The sequence below is a fragment of the Anneissia japonica genome, unplaced genomic scaffold (assembly GCF_011630105.1).
Source record: "Anneissia japonica isolate Jap-2015-1 unplaced genomic scaffold, ASM1163010v1 scaffold287597_len576451_cov177, whole genome shotgun sequence".
NCBI lineage: Eukaryota > Metazoa > Echinodermata > Crinoidea > Comatulida > Comatulidae > Anneissia > Anneissia japonica.
Genome location: NW_022745867.1, coordinates 262,858 through 287,754, shown reverse-complemented (window position 1 = coordinate 287,754; position 24,897 = coordinate 262,858). Strand labels below are relative to the sequence as shown.

Sequence of the window (24,897 nt, the reverse complement as noted above, 5' to 3'; positions counted from 1 at the left end):
GAGGGGGGGGGGGGTGTGTGTCCCGGGCCAGCAATTTATAATGAATATACTGTAAATTATCTAATAAACACTTCTCCCACTTTAATGCTGTAATAATCTTTAATAAGTGCTACTCTCAAATACTGTATTCGTCTCATTAAAGCCTCCTTATTGGCTCAATTATGCTTTACAATATACTTGTATATTTCAGTGATACTCAAAATACCTCCACATAGTCAGGTGTCATAATTATATTCTGTCACCAATGCGACAAGGTGAGCTATTTCATAAATCAGAAAGTGGTAGTTAGTAGGCTTTGTGAATTAATATTGATGCATAAGTGTGAAGGTAAAGGGAATTCTAACATTTTTTTCTTCTGCGTTTAATATCTATTTCTGTTTAAATTGTTGATTATAGGATTGATGGATAAATTAATTAATTAATTATATTTAGTGGATGGATATGAAACCTAGCAGCAGCAGACATGCTAGTTTTTCAAAGATGAAGTAAACAATAATTTTATAATTACTCTACTAGCTTTTAAGAAATTAAACATCAGATTTGCTATTACACTCTAACAAAATTTAACGATATATAGAATAGTGCTAATTTATATATGTTCTACTCTGTTGTTCTTGTAAAATATATTTCATAGGAATGTCTTGAATATATTACAGCACATTAAACTAACATGGATATATATATCTGTAGCTAATAAATATAAAGTTAAAAATACCAATAAATTTGCAGTCGGGGAAGCTGGAAATCACATCTCAATACTATATCAGTGGATATATAAATTAATTGGATGGATGCATGCATGCATGCATGCATTTATTCGGTGTAAACACCCAAAGATAACCCATGAAAGTCTAAAGAAGACTTATTTCCAGTGGGGTCCTTTTGGTGGTGATTGGGCAGTACACTGGGAGACAATCCCCTACTCTTTTCCGAATAGTATACTGCATTCTCTAACGTGTACACGGGACCAACGGCTTAAACGTCCCATTCGAAACTTGCATTTCAGCTCTCCAGCTTAAACGCAAGTAGAGCAGCGACGACAGCTGAACCGGGGACCAGGAGATCCATCATAATACATACACACACATATAACATGCACAACATACAACTGTGAATTCAGTAAAAAATATCAAGGGGAGGTGAAGCATGGTTTTTGTATCAAATATTTCAACATGTGTCACCATGTATCATCAGCAGTGGCGGCACCAGCGGGGTACATGGGGTACATTAAGTCCCCCACTGAACAGGTCAAGCCCATTCTGAAGTGGCCTGTCTTCCTTTAATGGTTTAGCTTCTGCACTGCCACTTTTCAGAGATCCCTAATATTATGCTCCTAGCATATACTGTTAGTAAACAATACCAAAAAATAACCACATTTACACTCATGGATACATATTAGGCTTATAAGTACTTTAAAGGTTTTAAGAAGCACTGTTCATGGCATAGTTATTTAAGTTTTTTTTTTAAAGTTGGCAGCTTTGACAACTGGATGTTTCACAATTGTTAAACTAGTGTAAACAGCATCTGTACGATGATCTATAATTTAAATCTCTTTGGTGTATTACTGAATTGAAGTACAGTAGTTTGCGTTTCACATTAAGCCTTCCATAAAAATCACTACATGCTATCACCGACTCTTTTAGTGGCGCTGATTAGTCAGTTCACTCGGGGAGCGTTCCCGATTGCGTCAGGGACAGTTACGCAGTGCAAGGATTGCAGTGAAAACGCTGTAGCGACTGTGTAGCAATTCTATGGAAACAAGGCTTTACTGTACTGCCATGTACAGTACAGTAATTGGAAACAGCAACAGTCATAGATCAATAACAGTAAAACTAATATAGGAATTTATACTGTGCCTTTCACCAAAGAAAACAAGGCACTGACAAGTGTTGTAACTTCCTCCAAATTCATCTACACAGACTATTAACATTCAATGTTACACCATCTTACCAGATTTGTACTCCTTGGTGGGGAGAGACAAGCATAGGTAGTGCCTGTCTAATGAACAAACAAAATGCACATCAAACGGTTTACCAGTGGCAGATCCAGGAATCTGAAATAGAGGGTCCAGGAATCTGAAATAGGGGGGGGGGGGGGGGCTGAAAGAGGGACTTTGACAAATGGAGGGTCTATACTCCCTCAGCCCCAAGATGGTTGGGGCTTAGGAAAATTTATGATTATGGCACTAGATTTCCGGAAATGGCACTCTTAGAGTAGAATTTTCTTTTTTATTTAATTTTGAAAAATTTAGTGGGGGGTGGGATTAACCGGGCTGGCTGCCCTATCCCACCCCCACCCCCTGAATCCGCCACTGTTTACACTCCCGACCTTAGAAATAAGAACCCAACTGCAACCGCTGTGCCAACCCCTCTGCTCCTTGTAGATTATCAGGCTTAAATTCAACCATTTTGACAATGGTATCTAGTACAGAACATAACAGAGTATGGTGGCAATGCCAAGTTTTTGTGTACTACAGTAAATGAAAGTGGTTTACATTATATAAAGAGGAAGACTAGCTTGGTGAGATGTAGCATAAGAAAACAAAATGGCTTAATTTTTACTATTATCTTACTATCTCTCTTAATTAAGGTACTCCGTCTGTGAAGATGTAACAAGGAAAGAAATATCACACACAGTTGTTGATGTTTTTGTGCCTTGTTAAAAATACATTAACCTGATTGGTCAAAAGAAGACCATATTGTAGCAATTACATCTAAATTAAGGAATCTGTGTTATCGCGAAAGGCAAAGCTAATTGGCATGTGGGATTGTGCAGACTGCAATTATGCTCAAATATGCTGTAGTTGAGCAGCCGTCTATTCAAAGTGAAGACAAAAATTCTTATTCATGCATTTAGCATAGACCAAGAACTATCGATACAGTACAATTACCCATACTCTAGGGTGAAGAGTCAAATTAGATAAAGTATCCTACCCATAAATTCAAGCTAGCTACTATATACTATTTAGGACTCCAAATACCACTGCAATCTCTAAAATATATTTAAATAAATTATTTTTAAATGTTGATACAAAAAGCAGAAGATGAAAATATGCAGGGTAAAGCTTTGCAATACATCTATACTGTACCTATTACCTTACTAAAGATGTGCATATATAATATTAATTCTGAAAAACTTGCTTGAAAAGAAAAATTTAAAAAATATTTCAAAAACTTATTTTCCTGTTGCTATGGAACTCAGGCAGGAAGCAGTAATCCTGGTACTCGGATGTCATCTTTAATCAATCAATCAATCAATCAATCAATCAATCAATCAATCAATCAATCAATTGTTCCATTTATATGTTGCCATTCCTATGAAGCATCATTGTCTTCCTGGAAGCATTTACATATCTTGCACTTACAGCAGAGTATACATGGAGCTGCTAAAACTAGGAATGGTGACATGAGAAGAATTAAGAGTCCAAAGCCAGCAAAGACACCAATCACCTGTAAAACACATCCAAAAAAATAATTTACTGTTTCTATTATCATTCAAGATTTTATTTGCTGCTACACAAGTCAACATTAGCTAATAAACTTGACAGAAGAATTTATTTATTATCATTTTTTAATTATTTTATTATTTACCAAAACAACAGCAGAAACAAATCCGCCACTTACAGCATGGTAAACATTAAACGAGTTCAGTGTTCTCCCAAATGAAAAATTTTTACTTTTAAATTGTCCATATAGAGCCAGCTAAGCGCATACAAGGTAGGTATTGCCAAAATATTTAACCATGACAATAAATAGATGCATACAACATTCAAAAAAAAAAAAAAAATCATCAAATTTGCTGGCAGGCAGCAATTGGTATATGAAAACACTATTGAAATGTCAGTAGCTTTGACAATAACTTTTGCTAACTGCAGTAACAAGAACTCCTTTTCTGAAAATGTATAAGCATTTTGAATTTGTGTTTGGGATGGGTATTACGATGGTATTTGGGCCAAGAGGAAGGAGTATGTTTCAAAGTCTTCTTCTCATTGGCATATCTAAGAATTTTAATATTAATATAGGGGGGTTGCTGATTGGGGGGGGGGGAGTGGGGGGGGGGGGAAAGCAAACATGAAGTAGGGGATATATGATGGTGAGGGAGGGGAGCCTAGCTTGCAAAATAAGGTGACTTGAGCATGATATTTTTTTTTTAACAGGCGACTGTGCAGGTGGGAAGTGAGTATTTGGGGACATTTCCACCCCTGCGCACACCCCCTAGATACACCACTGCCTCGTGGTAACAAACGAATGACCAAAAACAGCAGAGACAACGATGATAACGACAACATGAAGAACATGGTTAAAAACAATAGCCTCTCCCCGGAGCTTCAGGGGAGGCTAATTAGCACTATATAGTATTATAGTACATAACACCATACCTGTGTCCTATGCCAGAGGATCGAAGCCCTAGAGTGGCCCAGTTTATCCTTACAAGGCCCTTGATCATAATGACGCAGAAGAAAGTCATCATCTAGGTTAGCTAGACAGTACCAGCAGAACACATGCTTACAGCGTTTGCACATCATCTGTGCGCAACCCTCATCACGCTCAATTGGAATGTGGCACATAGGACAGCGTTTGATGTTCGATTCTATTTCATTTTCAAATGGAATGCTGCAAAAATAAAAGACAATATAAATAAAGCTTAAATTTACTGATAATTTTTCATGTATAATTCTTCAAAATTAAGCTATAATTTTGTTATATTTTGGTTTATTATTGCATCGCAAACACAGTAATTTCAGTCAGCCTATTGACTGTAATGTTTCTACTAAAATAAATTTCTATTCAAATATCAAAAAGCTAGAATAATGTGTTTCAGAAATAAGACAAAAATTTCATAATTTATAGCATTTAATAATTAATCCTATTTAATTTTCATTTAGCTTTTGAGGTATTCCTCCCAGTTTTTTCACTTTCAATAACTTGAATCTTACAGCCATCCCAGAACATATCTTCAAACAACCCTTCAGTGTTTTAGAATATTTATTTGTGCAACACATCAACATTTTTTTATCTGGAGGCTGGCTTTCAGATAATAATTCAATAATTGATTATACTCCATTTCAAAAAGAGTATCCAGCTGTGCTGTGACTGGTGCACGATATTGTAGTAGTGAGCTAAGCTACGTTCACATCAAGCCCGGATCCCGAACAAAAAATATGTTTTTTGAATGCTGCGTTCACATTGTGCACGGAATACAGTTATTCGGGTTAACTGCATATGCGTTCGATTGGTTCAAACCAACCAACCTTGCTGCTGATTGGTCCAAGGGAAAAAAAACGTACAATTTCACTATACAAATGGCTCTCAGATCCATCGGTCCGGATCCGGAGTCCGGATTGAAAATCATACAAAATTGATGTGAACAGTCCTATTCTTTACGACTGAACCCATTTTTTAGGATTTTTTGTCTGGGCACCAGACCGAATCCAGGCTTTGATGTGAACATAGCTTTAGTCTAGGCCTAGGCTAGTCTTTAAAAACAAAATGCCAAAACAATAAAAAAAATTGCGAACAACAAGCTGAGTTGCTCTGGAGAGATGTCCCCTAGTGAAAAGTTGTGAGGAGTCGGTGGCGCTGTGACCCGATAAAATGGTATATAATTTATCAACTGAAATATTTGAATCACTTTAATTTGTAAAATTAATATGCATTTACCAGAAATAAAATTTTTCATTAAAAAATTAATAACTTACTTGATAATCAATTCTCTTCAATTTTACAAGGAAATAAATTTGTCAAATATAGTATCTCATCGATAGCATGATGTCTGATACTTTTCAGAAAGAATACTTAGAAATAATGTTTGAAAATTTAGCTACAATTTAAAAATCGGTAATATTTTGTGCTATATAATGCTACCAAATAAAAGTGTGCTGCAATACAAAAATAGGCTTCATTTCTTTATCAATAAATTATTATATTCAAAACAATGTCATTGAATACGCATAATGTTGTACCCTACCTGACTTCATAGTTTATTGTGTATACAAAATTTATTGTGAATATATAGTTTGTTGGCATTTAATCCTTAATGATGCAATTTATGTTTGGAATATTAAGCATTGTAATTCTTTATACAATAATACCACCAACCCACATATAGTTATATTTATCTAAAAATACTTACCTAAAAATTTCTCGAATTTTGAGACTTGAGTGTGGTTGGGATTTTAGATAATTACCATATTCTGAGCAAGTCTGGTTTTCATGCCATGATGATTTGCATACTGAACAAAATTGTAAGTGACACTGTAGAACATAACAATAAAAAAGAACAATCAACAATTGTTTTTTATGATCTAATTTAGATATAAAGTGCCTTAAGATTAGGTACGTAAGAAGACTACTGTACATATGATGGCTTACACTTGGTAATGAGATTTTTAGATCCGAGACACTCAGTAATATTGAATGGTTTGACATCACTGCAAGGTATATGTACATGCATAATTATATTTGTAATGTTTGAACATCGTCATGTTAATATGCCTGGGACGTAAAAATGAACTTTCAATCTGTTATCGTATAAGTGTCCTTTTGACCAATCAGAAGCAAACACAGGCATATGACTCAAATTATTTGATTTAACTACCACACTAGCTATATTGTCTTCAGATTTTTGTTTATTTGTTTACATGCTTGCATCATCCATACTTCTGTGAACTTATCAACAAATTAATCTGACAATCTTCATGACTTAAAACTGTGAACTTAGGAAAATACAGAACTGGGACGTTGAATAAGATGCAAATGAACTTGCTCTTACCGTTGGACAAGTTACTGATCTAGCCTTGTGCGCATCTCCAGTACAGACATGGCAAATGGTCTCACAGCCCACCTCAGGGCACCAGGTACGGTGTGGATCCAGATCAACCTCTACAAAATATCAATACGATAAATTATATATAGTATTATTTAATAATATTAGAAATAACAACAATAAAAATAATTAACTATAATAATATCAATATTATTAATTAAAATATTATAGATAATTATTATTATATAAATAGTTAGTTGATAACTTAATTTGTTCCCTTTAAATGACCAAGGACACCACTGGAAACAAGTCTTCTTCAATTTTTTATGGGTTATCCCTGGTGCTTACACCAAATAAATCCATCCATCCATATGAGCAATTCGATGGTCAAGGGTATTTTTATAATTTTATCACAGTTGAAAGTTTCAACTAATGTACAGTATTAACAACAATAATAATAATTGTTATTTGGTATACCACAAGCCAATGATCATGGGCGCAATATAAAAGTTGCAACAGTAAACAGCCAAACACATTAAAAACAACATCCCCATTCTTATATACTGGTTTGATTTGTTTGATTGATTCAGTAGGGTCTTTGATCCAGAAATTTGGATTTGGTGTGAATGCATCTTTAATGACAAATTAATTAATCAAGTCATTTAAGGCCAAATAATAAAACTACTAGATTCTCGTCCCCCTTGAGCATCCATTTTCTCTGCCTCGCCAAATTGTTTTTTTTTCATTTCCTTTATTTAACAAAATGTACGAAAATCTGGCTGACTCACATCAATAAAATTCCTCTCTTTCTTTTGTGGTTGGGGAAATGTTCAAGCACTTCCTAGTGAGAATTTCAGTTGAGCTATTATAACCTCAATATACATATGGTATGACTAACGTCTAGTGCTTCTTCTATTTGCATTCAATGTATCTATACTTGGTAAAAATGAGGAAGAAGTAACTGTTTCCCATTTTGGATTTGACATTTTGGTGTCAAAAAAAAGAAGAAAGAAAATGTGCCCTCATTCTCTCATTTTCAAAATATAGGATGAGAAACTACTTTTTTTTTTTACTTGGCCTCATAAACATTCAATCAAGGATCCTGTCACTTAGTTTATGTATAATAAAAAACATTCTTAACAGGGCATTAAAGAATAATTTTTGTAAATTTTAATCTGTTTTAGAATTACAATAAATGGATGCTGTTAAATAATTCAATAAATCCAAGCATGATTTTTTTGGTAACTCTGTTCATTTAATCAATATTCATCCATAAGTGACATCAGAAGAACCTTTACAAACATGATTTATGAAGGCATGGAAAACATCTGGTGATTTCAAAAACTCGGATATCATACAAAGCAGACAAATCAAATGATTACTCAGGGTAATGGCAGTCAAGTAAATCCAATCATGCTATCCTACTATGTTATATCAGACATTCATCATCTATGGTACTTAGAGTACTCCTCAGGTTTGCTGTAACCAGTGGAGTAGCAATAGGAAGTATAGTGGTTAATTGAAGCAATTTTTCGTCTGTCAAGGGGCCCCAAGCAGTCATCAAGAGCTGACATAAAAGAAAAATATGTTTTGTATACCTAACTAATATTAGATAAAATCTAAAATATATATCTATGATTTGTGAATATATTGCCAAATTCTGACTTACTATTACATTGATTTGGCTACATTACAATTAGTAGTATAATTAGTGAAATAAGTATAATCAGTTAAAATAGGATGTCTTTGGTCTACAAGCAAATGCTAGGCCTAAAAGCTGACCCTAAAAAAAAAAAAAAAAAAAAAAAAACTTAAGCAGCCAACAAAATGCACTATAGTTAAGTTTAAATTAGATGAATGAAATGCCCCATAACTCACTCTTGAGCTAGTCTCTCTTAACATTCATTTAATCAGACTTTAATGTTTTGTCAGTATTTAATTGACTAGTTGAATCCATGTCACTACCTTTTTCTCTATTAAAAATTATACGTAGTGTTAGGTATTTTGTATGAATAATTCATTAACTAATTTTATAATCTACTAATAGATAATTTTCTGTTGAAAATTCTCTTATGCTTACCTATTTCAAATTTCAGTTGTCTGTACCGCTCGAAGTCCTTCATGTTTACTAGCAGACGTATCTGTAAAAGGAAAAAAAACCCTTTATACACTATATATACACACACACACACACACACACACTAAAAATATAATAAGTTTACAATACAATTTGATAAAACATGATAAAATATACAGAATATGAATTTAAATACATAATGAAATTTGTACTGTAACAGAAATAATACATCAAGAAAATCTAACCTCAGAACCATCTATCTTTCCTTTCTCTGGACATTCTGCATCTGGACAAGTGACAATGCTAACAGACCCTTCACTGATTAGTAGACTCAGGTATTGTTTTAAACACTGTAATACAACAATAAATATATCTATGAATATTATTATAATTAACCAATATCATTATTAGTTACTTATCAGGTATAATATGTTGAGGCTAACAAAGTATTAGGCAAACAGAAAATATGAATTAAGGTTAGGGTGTGATGTTTCATAGATAGTTTAAAATCTTTGTTATAAGAAACGTACATTAGATGTAGAGTACACAAACGATTTAAGTGTCACATATTTTACTACAGTGGAAGTACTTTCGTACAATGGGAATGGTTTGGATTCCTAATCTCTAGGTTGGGGTTTCCAATTATTTGCCTTTTGCTTGCTTGAGTATACACTTTCATCTACTCTGGTTTACAGTAGTCTATTCACTTGTATTCACTTGTATTCACTTGTATTAATGGGTACCAGTAATTTTTTTGGGAGTAACTGCGATGGAAGAGTCTCCAGCCAGCCTTATGAGCTTGACCTGCTTGGTAAGGATTTACTTTTACTTTACTATTAATTTTACCACCTATCTGTTTGCCCGATTTTGTGAATTGGTATGGAAAACACTCTCTTAGAAGAGGTACCACACCACATAATTATTAACAAGCATGTCATCAACAACAATAAAAGCCATTAAGATAAAATGTTTTCAAAACTATACAGAACCAACATTATAAAATAGTCATGTCTTTCGATAAGAATTTAGCTTATCTCTCCTTAATGTAGACCTAAATGTTATTCAGTTGTAAATTAAATATGAAAAGGCTCAATAAAAAAAAAATGATTACAGTAGTTTTTCAACAATCCACACCTTATTTTATCAACAATCCATGCCCAACATTAAGATAATATATGTTGTACAGTAATAGTAGAAAATCCCTTGAATGATTTGTGACTGTATTCTAATCATTGTATCATTTATATTAATATACCTGTACATTTACCCAGACATAACACAGAATATAAATGAACTAATTATGCTCACAGACACCCACGCCTGGCTCTTAAGGGGCAATCGCTAGGAGGTTCTCGCAACGCCCACCCTTACAAAATGGTGAATACGCAACGAAAACAGAAAAGTAAAAATTGATGAACACAAAACACACAAAAATAATTTTTAATTCTACATTATGCTTGCTAAATTTTTATCAGTTGTAAATTAAATCTCAAAAGGCTCAATAAAAAAATGATTACAGTAGTTTATTAACAATCCACGCCTTACTTTATCAACAATCCATGCCCGAAAGAAATACAATGGGTGTTGTTTTTAAATATTAGAAAATCTCTTGCATGTTAATGAAAGTAATTGTGACTGTGGTTATATTATTTATATTGATATATTTCTACCTAGACATAACACAGAATATAAATGAACTAGTTATACTCAACAGTGAAAATACAGTGAAAACAGAATTGTAACTTAATGAATAGAAACACACACAAAAATCATTTTTTAATTCTACATAATGCTTAGAGCAAGGGGTTAGCCAGCTAACAATTATTTAGGACGGCCACTTTTCCATAGCAACACCTTGGCAACAGCAGGCTTTTATATGCTCTAACACAGCATTTGTGCCATAAACCGTTTATCCTTAAAATTAATAATGTTCTGACAGGATTTTTTCGGACTATTAGTATGTTATGTGTATATTTCACGAACAGATTCCGCAAAATATTTCTGTTGCAATTAGTTCTATGTTTATTATAATTTTGTCTAAAGATTGACTGGTTCAACAATAAAGCTGAGGCAAGGTAAAACTGAAAATCACTCTGACTTTTGTGTAAGTGTAAAATTCCTAAGTTTGAATCCTGTTACTTTCTCAATTACTGTACACTCAAATATTAGTTATTTCTATATACTGTAGCTATGCAAGTTTTTACTCATGTCAAAGTACACTACCTCATAATGCTGTTTTATATCTCATAATATTTACAGTTTAAAAATTAATGCTATAAATATGTGAAAAAAATTGTGAGAAAAATTAATGACAATGATCATAATAATTGCTCAAGGACCCATAATATCGAAGAAGCATGTAGTAGTTAAAAACTATGTAGGTTCTCTGGGCAAGCTTACCTTTTTACAATAGATACAGCTACACTGGTGCATGGTATGCATTGCCTTCACTGGTTGCTCCAGCATGCATAGCTTGCAATTTATGAGAGGATCAAGGGCTAGATCGGAGCTTACAACACTAACTGCCATCTTGATTCAAACTGTAAAAAATCAAGAACAATATTAGGTAGGTTACATTTAATTGCGAGCCGGCATGTCTCTGATTGGATAACGATCAATCTCGCCCATTTGAATGAAACGATTACGTCAATATAGTAGTCAGTCAGCAGGTTAGCCAATCATTAATGAGGATAAATAATCATGATTAATAATATACATTGATATCATTATCAATACTGTATTATTACTTTATAATAATGTTGAATTTAATTTGTTCATAGAGTATTTGTGCAACATTTTTTAAACCAATATCTTGACCCACATTGCAATCTTATACACTCTACACATTGATTCTAAACTGTCAGTGTCACAAAATAAATAAATATCAGAAATTAACTTACTAGTACCTACTGTAATTTTTCTACTGTATAATTCAATCAGTTAAGTTTTTCTTCAAAATATTATAATTATCTTTAATATAGATAGAGGTATTTCCCTATACCAAAGTTTTTATGTAATATAATGTGTGTAAGGCGAGACATTTTAATACCCTGTTTAGCTAACCCGCCGACTGTAAATATTGATGATTTCGAATAAAAATTTTATTAGCACACCCACCGCCATAAAAAAAAAGTGGAAATTTCAGGGAAAAAAAGTTTTTCTTTATTTTGATTACGCCCTCTGCTACCGTAAAAATCTCCAAAGATAAGGTATGTATATTTCTTTATAATTATATAAATTTGAAGCATTTAACCATCTTATTTTACATACACCAATAAAACTTTATTTTTTCTTATTTTTTTTAAATTTTTAACTTTATTTTTCTTTCTCTGCAGTCTGGATGATTTTGGCAAAACTATTTGCTGAGTAAGAAAACAAAATTTTATTTACAAAAAGTCTCGCCTAAATTCATCTTGTACAATGTATTATGCAATACCTTAAAAAAAAAAAAAAATTCCTAGCGAGTATCAGCTTAGATCCTAATAGGGATAAACTTGATTTTATAAAAACAATACAAACATCTTATATGATTAAGGAATTTTATATATTTTATATTTGGTCATTAATTCAGTCAATGAAATCATAGGCTACATATTTACATGTATCAGTTGGAGAGATTCACTTAAGTTATCTTCTATAATCTTATTTCTATCAAAAATCTAATTAATTTGTTAGCAGTTTATATTAGTAACACTTTAAATATACTTTAATGTTAAGAAATCATTCATATAACTTTTTAATTGTTGCATGATTATTCATTTTGCTGATGAGTGCTTGTGGATTCCAAACATTTATTGAACAGGAACTCACCAGCAATCCGTATCTCCTTGTGAACAATGAATTTTCTTTTTCTTTCAATTTTAATGTTTTAATTTTGTAAAGTTGTTTATATGTATGTAACATAAGCACATTAACTCAGTACGTGCCCTCTATATTATGTTGAATGTGCGTGTCCATTGCTGTAGAGATGGCGCGTGCGCTGTGACGCATTCCTAAGGAACGTGCCAATTCTTTAGAACTTACTTTTGCTTTGTCCAATCTAAACTTTACTTGGTTTTTCTTTCGCCTAGGATAGTACAGTAGCTCTTAGGTATGTCTTACTTTATCGTTATTTATTATAGTATATAGCTAGGCCTATGCATATATATTATATAATATATGTATCGTGACAACCCGTTTTATTATTGTTGTTAAAAATATAATTATACTTGATATAATACATACTCGTAGTATCGAAATGCACGCTTGATACAGTATAGCATTTCCGCTTGATGTTAGACTAATTAAAGAGGCACAACAATTTTCATCGAGTGACTACTTAACATAGAAATTCCGGTTACATATATATATTTTTTATGGAGGAAATAAATATAATACATATAATAAAGTTGTTTATGTACCTATATATATTTTTTTATAGAGGAAGTAAATATAATAATACATATAATAAGCAAAATAATAAAATGGGCAACTGATATGACTGAAAAGATTTGTCAACAAAAATATTAGATTAAAATTTTCCACAGGTTAACAAAAAGAAACTAAAAACACATTCTAATAACTACAACTCTGAAAAACAGGGACGGATCCAGAATTTATTAAATGTGGGAGAGGGGGGTGGGCACAACAGTTTCAGAATAGATAAGTGAGTAGCACATAACATTATGCTTTAAAATTTTTAAAATTTAGGGGCAAAACAGGGAACATTCCCCCATGCTCCCCCTACTGGATCCGCCAAAAAAAAAGAGATTTATACCTCGCCATCTCTGATTTTGATTTGTAGATTCATTTGGGTAAGAAAAAGCAAAATTTCAATTTTTTTCACAATCGGACCAACAGATCATAAGTTATGGATGATCAAAAATTGCCGAAAATGACTAAAAATGGCAAAATTACGGGTGACCGCCATTTTTTAAATGCAAATAAATAAAAATGTACTAGTCCGATTTTCATGAAACAACTAACATATTAAAGGAGATTGGACAAGGATTCCAAATCTGTAATTAGAATTGCAGTACAATGAATTTAAATTCAAATTTCCATTTTGCTTTTAATTTGACCTTTGACATGACCTTATGGAACAAAAAATATGATGTAAAAACCCTGTATTTTGGGATTTCAGAAATGTTCCTTATAAAATGATAGTAAAAGCCAGGACATGTTTTGCCCCATTTTAATGTAATAAACCGTTAAAAATAGCAGGTTTGAAGAATATTGTGAGATACAACTAGTAGTGGTGGGCTATAAATGGGCGATTATCAAATACCAAATGTACAAGTCTTAAAATGAAGCAGTCCATTGTTCTGAGCATTTTGAAATCTTTTTTAAGAAAATCGGTTGGAAAATGGGACAGTGCGGGCCAAAAAATTAATTTGAGAGGGCAGGGGAAAAATTACCCCTCTTTGGCAGTTAAAATATGTGAAAAAGGTCATAACCTTTTTATCTGAAGTACTATTATGGTCTATATATATTTTTTTTAGGGCCAAGGAATTGATTAGTGGTGTAAAAAATACTTACAAATTCTAGTATAGTGGTCATATTTTAAATTTTATAAATTGTTTTTGCGTTACGATTCAGAGTACAAAACACGCATTTTAGCATAACAAAAATAGGTAGTCAAATTTTTTTCTTTCAGTAATCATTGTAACAATGACCACTTGCACCCTTGATGTGTCAGGAATACTCATAAAGACTTTACTATACCGTAGGCCTATAACACTGAGGCATGGCAAAATTTGATTACATTTATTTTGAAATTCTCAGCATCAGACATTAGATATGTCAGAAAAACAAATTTATAAACAATAAAGACATTTCATTTCAAGCATTTATGCTTGTTTCTAAAGAGGTTCTCACTGGACATTGTGTAATCAAACATATCATTTTTTTTATACATTAGATTTATATAGGGTGACCCTTGTTATTTTTAACCAACTTACATACAATTGCATATTATCAAGTAATGGGGAAAAACATATCTTAGCTTTTAATATATAGGCAACACTTCAAAGATTAAAAAAAAAATAAAATTAGAAAAATCAGGGGGTGAAAACACAGGGCAAAAGGTCATCCAGTATTAACCTCATCATATTGCAATTCTGACAACATGGAATCCTCAGAGCATCTCCTTTTCAATGATATTTACTATATCAAAATTGGCCTAGAAGTTTTCATGTTATGACTGTTCGAAAATGAGCGGCTGCGCCCATTTTCATGGTTTTTTGCTTTTTTTCTTAATTTTTGACGGCTCATATTAATATTTGAAATTTAAGCTTTTCTCTGGCGAATAATCATTCTTTCCAATTTTCGTTAAAATCCGAGTCGGTGGGGTGTTTAACATTGGGTGATCTGACACAGAATGGCCACAGGTGTGATACTACTACTGTATACTGGTTCACAGCCAAAATGGATGGCATCACAAAAATTGAAATGTATTGTCAAAATGTGCTGTTTGATTTCTAGGCCTAGAAAGGCTAGGCCCAACTTTTTGCACAGGGGCAAGCAGGCGAACAGTCATTTTGCTCTTACTTTGTAAATACTTACTTTGTAAATACTTACTTTGTAAATAGGCCGCAGGCCTATTACAAAGTAAGTGTAGGGCCTAGGCTAGGCCAACAAATCTGTCTAGGCTAGACCTGGGCTTAGGAGTAGTAGGTTAAATTAGGCTAGGGTGATTAGCCCTGTCCTAAACTAGGCCTAGCCTAGGTCTAGTACTGTAACTCAACGACTGCTACCCTCTAATAAAAAGCTATTCTAGCCTACCACATTAGCCTACCTAGGCCCAGGGTTCTCCGGCCTAGCCTAGGCTTAGGGACGCCTGCCTAGGCGGTGACCGCCTAGGCTAGCTAGGCCCTAGGCCTATATCGGGTTCACGGAAAAGAGAAACAACCAATAAAATCAGGCGTTTCAATGCATTGTAGTATACCAGATAATGTTTACCTTCGTTTAGTGAATCTTAAATGACTTCGATTCTTAAGGGAAATGCTTTTCATCGGAAGACAACAGCCGGTATATTACATGTCATCAAATATGTTATCGATTAGGCCACTCTGTATTATAATGCCGATAATGTCATTCTTTTCCATCATAATATTACATGTATCGTCTTGTGATGTTTCGGGTGGCGAGAAAAAAAACAACAACTTTGTAGAGCGACAGCCCCCTCTATCTCTTTTATTATGGTTCCCCCTCGTCTTTGCCAAGTGCTGGCCAACTCTTGCGTTCTTGTCGTGCGTTTTGGACACACAAGGTGATCTCAGAATAGAATTAAAATATGTAATTCAATGATAGATAATATGCAACTAATAATATTATAGTAGGTATATTCATGATTAAACAAAATATCCTTTGTTTGCAAGAACATATTATAATTAGTAATATGGTATGATTAAAATACCGTATTACCGGCTGTTTTTTGCATTCATTAATACACTGTGTAGTAGGCCTATGGGTAAAGAAAAGTTATTATTTTAAATATTTTCAATTATTTCTAGTCATAAGTTAAATGTACCTATAATTTTTCGACTCGAAATCTCAACTCATTACATAATCAAATACTTGGTGTGCTGCACAAAAATATGCTGGTAGAGGGATAAATATAATTAGTCACGCGCTGTGCAGTGAAGGGTCAATGGAAAAATACTCTATAACATGGACGCTGCAAGTCATATTCGCCGAGAGCTCAACATATTATCACACTGTCTCAGTAATTCTATATCAAATAAGCCGCATCTCTACATACTATTCCCGTTGATTCTAACTGGTTGTCTCAGTTTTGGTGCCTTCTTTGCTACGTTTGAAACCGACGTTGATAAATTGTTCACTCCGCTATATTCCAAGGCAGTGCATGAACAATATCAAACAGAGTTGTATTTCCCTACGAACTACTCAGAGTATTTTCTGAACCGTGGGACAAAAGTTATAGAAAAGGGGTGCAATATAAGAATTACGTCATCATCTGGGGAAAATTTAATCAACGATGGAATTTTGATGGAAGTGTTGAAGCTTGATGATTTCATAAGGAATTCTATTGTTAATGATGAATTTGGTTTCGTAGATGTGTGTGCTAAATGGAATGGTACCTGCGTCTTGAATCCACTTGTTGAAGTATATTACGGTAACAATAGTTTTGTTCCGAACTCTAATCTTACGTATCCATTTACACTCCGTTCTGATGGGGTACAGTATTTTCTTGGAAATTCGCTAGGTGGCGTAACTGTGCGGAGCGGAACAAATTACCTGGAGTCCGCGCGCGAAATTATCTTGGCGTACATCCTTAAATCGGATACAGTAGACGATAGTACGTTGTCTTCCATGTGGGAAAAACAAATCAGCGCCGTCTTACGCAACTACGAATCTGAAAGTATTAACATCGTGTACTACACTTCCCAGACATTTTCCGAGCAACTTTACTCTACGTTGAAAAATACCATACCATACATCATTATTAGTTTTTTTGCCATTGCAACATTTGCTTCGATGACATGTATGAGGAGAGAATGGGTCCTCAGTAAACCCTTTTTAGCTCAGTGTGGATTGATATCGGCAATTCTTGCTTGCATTTCAGCATTTGGCATTGTCTCCTTCTTTCAAGCAAAACTAAATGTTGTTGCGATTTGTGTAGTATTTTTAACAATTGGTAAGTAAATGACTTTAACTTCGACTATTAACACTTCGGCACACGCTAACTGCATAGGCCCTATATACTGTACATGACCCGCAAAAAAATTAAAATCCGCATGTCGTCCTCTGAATGCGGCCTGCTCTGCCTTTGTCAAAAGCCATTTACTCTCATTAAAACAAACCAACAGTCATTATTCGTGATATACATCATTTTTCGCTTTTTATGACCTCATTATTTTCATTTCATTCTGGTTTAATATTAAAAACAAAAAAAATTGACATTGCAGTATTGAACTAAATTGCGTCAATCTAAACAAATTCAGCAAGACAGATAACATTCACAAAACTAAGCACAACACAGTAAGGGGGCCTATATACATGCAAAATGTATTCAATATAAAAATTTCAAAGATAATTACGAAAATCACAAAAGACCATACGGTCATGAGCAATGAAAAAGTCAAATAAACAAAATTACGATAAAATTGATTCCTAAAAAAAGATCCTTAAGAAAAAAACATAAAAAAAAAATTACGATAAAATTATATTAATACAATAATAGAGGAAGGGAATGTCAATTTAATTTACTTTTCAAGTTGTCTAAGGGTGGTGGTGGTGTTCCGAGGTTAGGTACAGCAGTTGTCGGTATGTGGGTCTTTGGAAGTATCTTGTGCTGTATTTCCCAAACCGTCCCTTATTTTTCTCACGGTGATTAGTGAATTGCTCCGTTTGATTGCTTGTGATAGAACAGTAAAAAAACAGGTTTATTCGATAGATGAATTCGGTTTCGACAAAGCAGGAGTCGGCAATCCGACACCGACAAACTAGGATTCGGGATTGTTAGGTTCCAAGCTCTATCAATGATATTATTACAAAAAACAACATAACTATTTTAAAGTAATACACTTGTTTTTTTTTTGTTTTGTTTTTTTATTTCGATAGGTATTGGTCTTGAAAACACATTCATCCTACTGTCTTCCTGGCGCGAAACAGATCCCAGGCTGACAACAGAAGACCGTTTAAGCCGATGCTACAATGACACAGCAATTTCGATTGCAATCACTAGTTTTGCGAACGTCATTATCTATATGATAGGAGCAATCAACCCCTTTCTGTGTATTCGGGTACCTTGCTTATGCGCGGGATTTTCAATACTCTTCACGTATGTATATCAAATAACGTTCTTTGGAGCATGCCTCTTCTATACCGGCAAACAAGAAAATGAGAACAGCCATTGCTGCGCACACGTAAAAGATAAATCGCCAAATGCTCCATACCGATGCCTTTGTGCAGGTGGGGTCCACCTTGATCGAGAATTTACTATGTATGAGATTAAACCTCTGATTTCGTGGCTTATTCAAGCATACCTCGCCCCATTTATAATACACCCTGTCAGTAAATACATAATTATATTAATTATCGTCTTCTATGAAGTATTTGCAATATATGGTTGTTTTAACCTACCAATACTTGTGAAAGAGAATGAGGCGACTAACAACATGTCATACAGCTACACGTCTGATTTAGAAGAATACGGCCCACCTGTGTACGTCATAATGACCGAAGAACAGGAATATTGGCGAGGAGATGTTCAAAATAACTTTGAGAAAATCACTCAGTCGTTTGAATCGAGTGTGTACTCTTGCGGACCAGAGTTTACAGTCTCCTGGTTGAGAGCGTATTGCAACTTTCTGATTAGCTCGATTGGAAGTTGTAATGTCACGCAAGCTATTTTCATGGACAAACTGCAAAATGATTTTTTAAAGACATCAGACGGCGAACAGTTTAAGCACGACTTGGTGTTCAGTAAGTCCAGAGACCGCAAATTTATTAATTCCAGGTTTCTTATTATGACTAAAAATGCGTATACGTATTCCGATGACTCCAAGCTAATGCGAGACATGCGCAGTATAGCTGATTCGCCTACAACAAAAATAACTGTCTTCAGTCCATTTTTTATTGCAATCGAACAACGCGAAGATGTTATTTCTTTCACTCTAGAACTTTGTTTAATCGCAACAATATGTATGTTCATTCTTACACTCCTCTTCATCCCAAACCCAATATCTTCAATTTGGATCACATTCAGTGTTTTCTCAATAGAAACCGGGGTCGTAGGTTATATGACTTTTTGGGGCGTAAACCTTGACATATTCTCTATGATATGCATAATATTGAGCATTGGCTTTAGCGTTGATTTCTCGACCCACATGACATATGCGTATGTTCTATCGGACGCAGAAACATCCAATCAGCGTGCGTTGTCTGCCTTGAGTACGATGGGGATGCCAATCGTACAGATATACTTTGTTGTCTCTGGTTCATCGATGTTTCTTTTGCTTTCGTCATCCACAATATTTATCAATGCATTTAAAACAATATTCCTGTTGATGACGTTTGGTTTCTTTCATGCAATGTTTGTCCTACCGGTTTTGTTGACGATTCTGGGACCAGGAACAAAGAAAGTGGTAGAACCTCAACGAACGGAGCAATACCTATTAAACAAATCAACAACTATATACGAAGGTTGGTGTCAACATTCATTCTTAACTTAATCATCAGTGATGGTTCAAATGAGGGAACGCAGCGACGACTGAAACCTATCACATTCTGAAACTGCAGTCCTGTTTAATTCCTTGATTCAAAGTACAGTTCATCTGAGTACAGTATCGATCTCATTATGCGCTTTGATGCCAACGTCATAGCGCCACTCATTTTTTGTCGTGGATTGACACTTTATAAGTCCCTGTTGAATGATTGATTGATGAATCTATCGTCATATTTTTAATATTTTAATTATTTCCACTGATAATTGAATTTCATACAATGTTATTATTTTGTTAATTTTTTTGCAGTGTCACCTTTAGTATCAATTGTTTGAAATATAACCAACCGCTGGTGCTGGGAAGTAACAGAAGATATTAACGGTATGGATGTTGTATAAGTTATTCTGAGATGAGACCGGAGACACTGTGGAGAGGCTAGCAGCTTCACCCAAGGGCAACCTAGTATGTCACAACGTATAGACGAAACCTCAACGAACACATGGCACATAGAATTAGATTATCCATTCCAGATTCTATCCTAAAGTTCAATTATTGGTAGTCCAACAGTATTACTGACACCATTTTCCAACGTTAAAGCATGGACCTATTAATTTTTTATTATTATTAATATTAATCTTATTAATAGGTCCATGGTTAAAGATACTATATCTATGTTGAGCTGTAACGAAAGAATATGCTTCTAAAATATTAGGACGAGAAAGCTATGGTAGTAACATGAACTTTTCTAGTCAAAATTACATGGATAAAATCATACAGGATTTTTGCAATTCTCCCAGATTCCATATCAAATTCAATGCGTTTTTTTCCCGAATCGTGATAGTGAAAAAGCAAAGATACAGATCAAACCAATCTAAAAGAAAACGGCAGAATATGCCATATTTTAAATTTTACTGTCAAAATGTACTATTTTACAAGTAAATATTTTCTTTGTTATAGATAGTCCTACAATTCCAACTGCAAAACCTTTCTCTACTTTATAAAAAACTTCATGGTAAAAAAAAAACTAAAAATATAATTGTATTTTTGTCACTATGGTTGACCTCTATTAATGGACATTTAATGCCGTTAAACAATTCTTTATGTAAAACTGATTTTCCTATTGACATTTTCTGTGATTCTCTTATGTGTTTTCGTCAAAAAGTTTTGTCCAATGTTAGTAATATTTAGTTCTTCTTACTTATCGTAACTGTATATTCACCTATTTATATTTAGTTTACTATTCAATCCTGTAAAGGGTGACTTTGGTCACTGTTGGACTTTGATGAAATAAAATAAAAATAAAAAAATTAAATAATTACACTAATAAACAGTACAAATCCAATTCAGTAGACAATTGAGGAAATTTGTCCACATGTGTGTGGTTATTAAAGTCTTACTACTGTGTAGCTAGAACATCCTGTTAATATTAAAGTATGGATTTCGTTAATACATAAATAACTAATTGGTAAACAGTTAATTGTAGTGAGTCAATGGTCTCGTAACAAATTATGGATGGATGAAACTTAACCTTAATCTATTTTTAGGTTACCTGTAAGAGCTAAACGAAATTCTGTGTACAATATAAGGAAAAACAAAACTTTATAACTATTAGTGGCATAAATAATCAGGACAAAGGACTAACCATGAATTGATATTCAAACAAGTGGACTTTTTCAAAAGTTCACACTACTGAAGAAGTCCACTGATTGGACGAAAGCTAGAGGATTTAATATATATTATTATGGTTAGTCGTGTTTCAATATCCACTCGTTTTATTTTATTAATATTGTAAGAGAATGGTCCTATTCATGGTGCAATAAATGAATCATGTATTATAATAAATATGGACATCTATTCTTGAACTGTATGTACTTACAGGTTCGCATAACTAAGACCGTACGTGGCTCCTTATTGGAACGGATGCGCGGGGGAGGGTGAGGGTGCAGAGGTGCGATCGCAACCCCTTAAATTGTAGGGCCTATTAAGAAAAATACTTTTCACAATTCACCTCAGCCCCAACCATGGTGGGAGCTGAGGTGGATTTGGCCTCATGGCTTTGAGGTAGGTCAAGTAAATTAAAGATGTATTGTCCCTTGCTAATGTCAAAAAATCATAAAAAATAATTTTGAAATAAACTTAATCATATTGCAATAGCATAAAATTATTAACTTGTGCATAAAAAATTATTGAATTTAAAAAATGTGTACTCTGATTTTTAAACCAAAAAAATTATAATAAAAATAATAAAACACTTCCAGTGACTTCTATCATTTTTCGCTGCAAACTGATGAGTAGACATTTTTTAAATACATTAATTTATAAGTTCAAGTTGATAACTTTTATGTTACTTCAAAATGGGCAAGTTAATTTCAAAAAATATTTTTATGATGTTTTTGGTATTTAGCATGGGACAATACATCTTTAAATACACCAACGAAAGTGTTTCTTTAGTTTTATTTTCTATGGTAGGCCTAATAATGGTACATCACTCATATTATTAATTACATCTCTGTGACTGCCGAAAATCACCGATACGACCATGTGAATTGGTGATGGGATGATGATGATGAATTCTACTATAACAGAAGTATCATCTCCGGGCATCTACAGGTACAGTACTGTTTCTCCAATTATTATTTTTTGCGTCTCAACCACGGTGGATTCAAAACAGATCTGCGCCCTTGCACGCACCCCACCGCCAAATCCCACATCCGCTCCAGCCTATATTATGGCAAAATCGGTACCTTAAATTAACTAGAATAGGCATAATTTTTGTAAACTATTTGTTAGCAAAAAACGACTTTTGGGATTTTATACTCACCATCTGTGAAAGTTCCACTCTGGGGCCCCCTCTATTTCGAATTATTGGATCCGCCACTGGTTTAGAATATTAAGAGCAGTTGTCTATAAAAATCAAAGAAATTTCAAAAATAGTGCGGACTCAAAAAAATGGATTTCTTTCAAATTTTGCACATGGCTATACCTTTATTAAGAGAAATCAAATATAAAGTTTTATGCACTTTGTGCTTATATTTCCATGGCAACGGGTAAATTTGTATTTTTGGCAATTTTTGTCATTTTTTGGCTGTTTTTAAATGTTAATATTAGTAATAATTTGATACAATATTTCTGATATCCTTATGGTTTATTTATCAAAAATAATGAGTGTGTGTATAAGGTCAATACATTGGGTATCTGTTATATATATGCATATTTTTAAATGTTTTTTTGGATTTCGTAGTTGGAAGATACCATGTTTTTAAAAGGCGGTGTTTTTCGGGGTTTTTTTTCAAATTATGAAAAACGTCCAAACTTTAATTGCTCATAAACGTCAAAGTGGTGCTTTTTTAGAACTGATTTTCTACAAATAGGTAGTTCTAATGCTGCCTTAGAGAATTCCAGTTTTAAAAATGTGGGTAATTAAAAAACGTACGAGTAGTGTTGCCAGAAAAACTGGCATTTTTCATTAAAAAAAAATAATAGTAAAATTTACCAGTATTTTCCGCTGATATATACATAGATTCCTTTGATTACAACAATAATAAATGTTTTTCTATAAAAATAAAAAAAAAAACAATGTTTGTGGTATCAATGTTGTCATTTTTCTGTTTTAGCGGTATTTTAAACCCTTTTAAGGTGAGTTTATAATAATTTCACTTTATACATACCAATTTCTGTCAGTGGTGTCACCAGTTGGACACAGCACCTTAACCTGCCTGGGAATACCAGTCCCTGAATAACACCATCTCCTCCCTAACCACATCATGCAACACCCCTACCCCTTCTTGTCAGGAATTATCGTGAAAAAATATAAACCTAATATTATGTGGTCATGGTAGGGGTGGTGCCAGGATTCGCCCGACAAGAAGCCCTTTGTCCCAGACGGTGGTCCGATTAGAACATTCAGAGAATCTCGAGCAGATTTCTGGAAAATGAGTATCTTGGCACATTTTTGTTGAATTGCGGTGTTCCAAACACAAGCCCAGAACAGCGATAATGAAAGATGTAGTTTCATGGCTAAAGAGTGTGCTTACATCTGTATATTTAAGACGCAACAATGCTGGCTGCTACCACTGTACAACTACACTTACTTGCAACAAAAGAAATTGCTGAAAATACGAGGGTAAATGAGCAAATTTATGCAAACAAAGTTTATGTCATTGAAGATGGTTTTAAAATGAAACATGCTTTAGAATCAGATAGACAGTAAAAAGTTGTTCCTACCTTCTCAAATGTTGCAACATATGAAGAACTGCAAGTGGGATGGTATAAGCCTTCTTAATAATTTTGAATTTACAACTACAGGCAGGGGCGGATCCAGAGATGTCCAAAAGGGGCGGAAGAGGGGCCGAAAGTTGGGCTAATCGAGACAATACTGTCCTAGGGGTCCAGGGGTATGCCCCCGCAAAATTTTTGCGTTCCAGATGCCCAAAAATAACATTTTGGGTGTCCCTGGGCTCTCGTTTTTTTCTTTCTTTTACCTCAAGGGGGGGGGGGGGAGGGGGGGGGGCCGGGCTGGCTCCCCCTCCCCTAAATCCAATGGTTTTAAAATGAAAAATGCTTTAGAATCAGATAGACAGTAAAAGGTTGTTCCTACCTTCTCAAATGTTGCAACATATTAAGAACTGCCAGTGCGATAATATAAGCCAGTGGCGGCGCCAGCGGGGTGGCGGGAGGGGGACTTAAGCCCCACCGGACAGGTCAAGCAACCCCCCCCCCCCGCCTGACAGAGCTCGTCGGGCATTCAGACCATAAAACATATAAAAATAGGCCCACACCAAGCCAATACATGTCTGTCACAGTCTGAGAGTGCCATTTTCGGTCATCTATAGGAACCCCTCTTAACCCCTTCTCCCAGCTCGAGCCTACGAGCTCAAGTCCCCCTGT

General features: G+C 34.1%; 2 protein-coding genes across 4 annotated transcripts; one reads left to right on the top strand and one right to left on the bottom strand.

The window, feature by feature from the left end:
- Nucleotides 1–2,639: 2,639 nt before the first annotated feature.
- Nucleotides 2,640–23,548, bottom strand: LOC117120054 (probable E3 ubiquitin-protein ligase RNF144A-A). 3 transcript variants are annotated; one of them, XM_033265060.1, is made up of 8 exons: nt 22,832–23,548; nt 11,243–11,382; nt 9,088–9,192; nt 8,846–8,906; nt 6,772–6,881; nt 6,133–6,254; nt 4,379–4,613; nt 2,640–3,449 (listed from the first exon to the last, which is right to left on the bottom strand). In XM_033265060.1, the coding sequence occupies exons 2-8, from the start codon at nt 11,369–11,371 to the stop codon at nt 3,315–3,317; spliced, it is 897 nt and encodes a 298-aa protein (XP_033120951.1). In that variant the 5' UTR covers nt 11,372–11,382; nt 22,832–23,548; the 3' UTR covers nt 2,640–3,314. The 3 variants fall into 3 exon arrangements, with proteins under 3 accessions (XP_033120951.1, XP_033120952.1, XP_033120950.1); XM_033265061.1 differs by lacking the exon at nt 22,832–23,548 and adding an exon at nt 18,929–19,067; XM_033265059.1 differs by lacking the exon at nt 22,832–23,548 and adding an exon at nt 15,782–15,983.
- On the top strand, nt 16,334–21,213 carry LOC117120053 (patched domain-containing protein 3-like). The gene is made up of 3 exons (XM_033265058.1): nt 16,334–17,480; nt 18,407–19,990; nt 20,320–21,213. The coding sequence occupies exons 1-3, from the start codon at nt 16,493–16,495 to the stop codon at nt 20,343–20,345; spliced, it is 2,598 nt and encodes an 865-aa protein (XP_033120949.1). The 5' UTR covers nt 16,334–16,492; the 3' UTR covers nt 20,346–21,213.
- Nucleotides 23,549–24,897: the final 1,349 nt, after the last annotated feature.

Coding starts and splice junctions, on each gene's coding strand:
- LOC117120053 (XM_033265058.1), top strand. CDS start 16,493: ATGGACGCTGCAAGTCATATTCGCCGAGAGCTCAACATATTATCACAC. Junction 17,481..18,406: donor TGTAGTATTTTTAACAATTG/GTAAGTAAATGA, acceptor TTATTTCGATAG/GTATTGGTCTTGAAAACACA. Junction 19,991..20,319: donor ATCAACAACTATATACGAAG/GTTGGTGTCAAC, acceptor ATTTTTTTGCAG/TGTCACCTTTAGTATCAATT.
- LOC117120054 (XM_033265060.1), bottom strand. CDS start 11,371: ATGGCAGTTAGTGTTGTAAGCTCCGATCTAGCCCTTGATCCTCTCATA. Junction 6,882..8,845: donor ACAACTGAAATTTGAAATAG/GTAAGCATAAGA, acceptor GATATTTTGTAG/AGGTTGATCTGGATCCACAC. Junction 4,614..6,132: donor AAAATTCGAGAAATTTTTAG/GTAAGTATTTTT, acceptor TTATTTTTGCAG/CATTCCATTTGAAAATGAAA.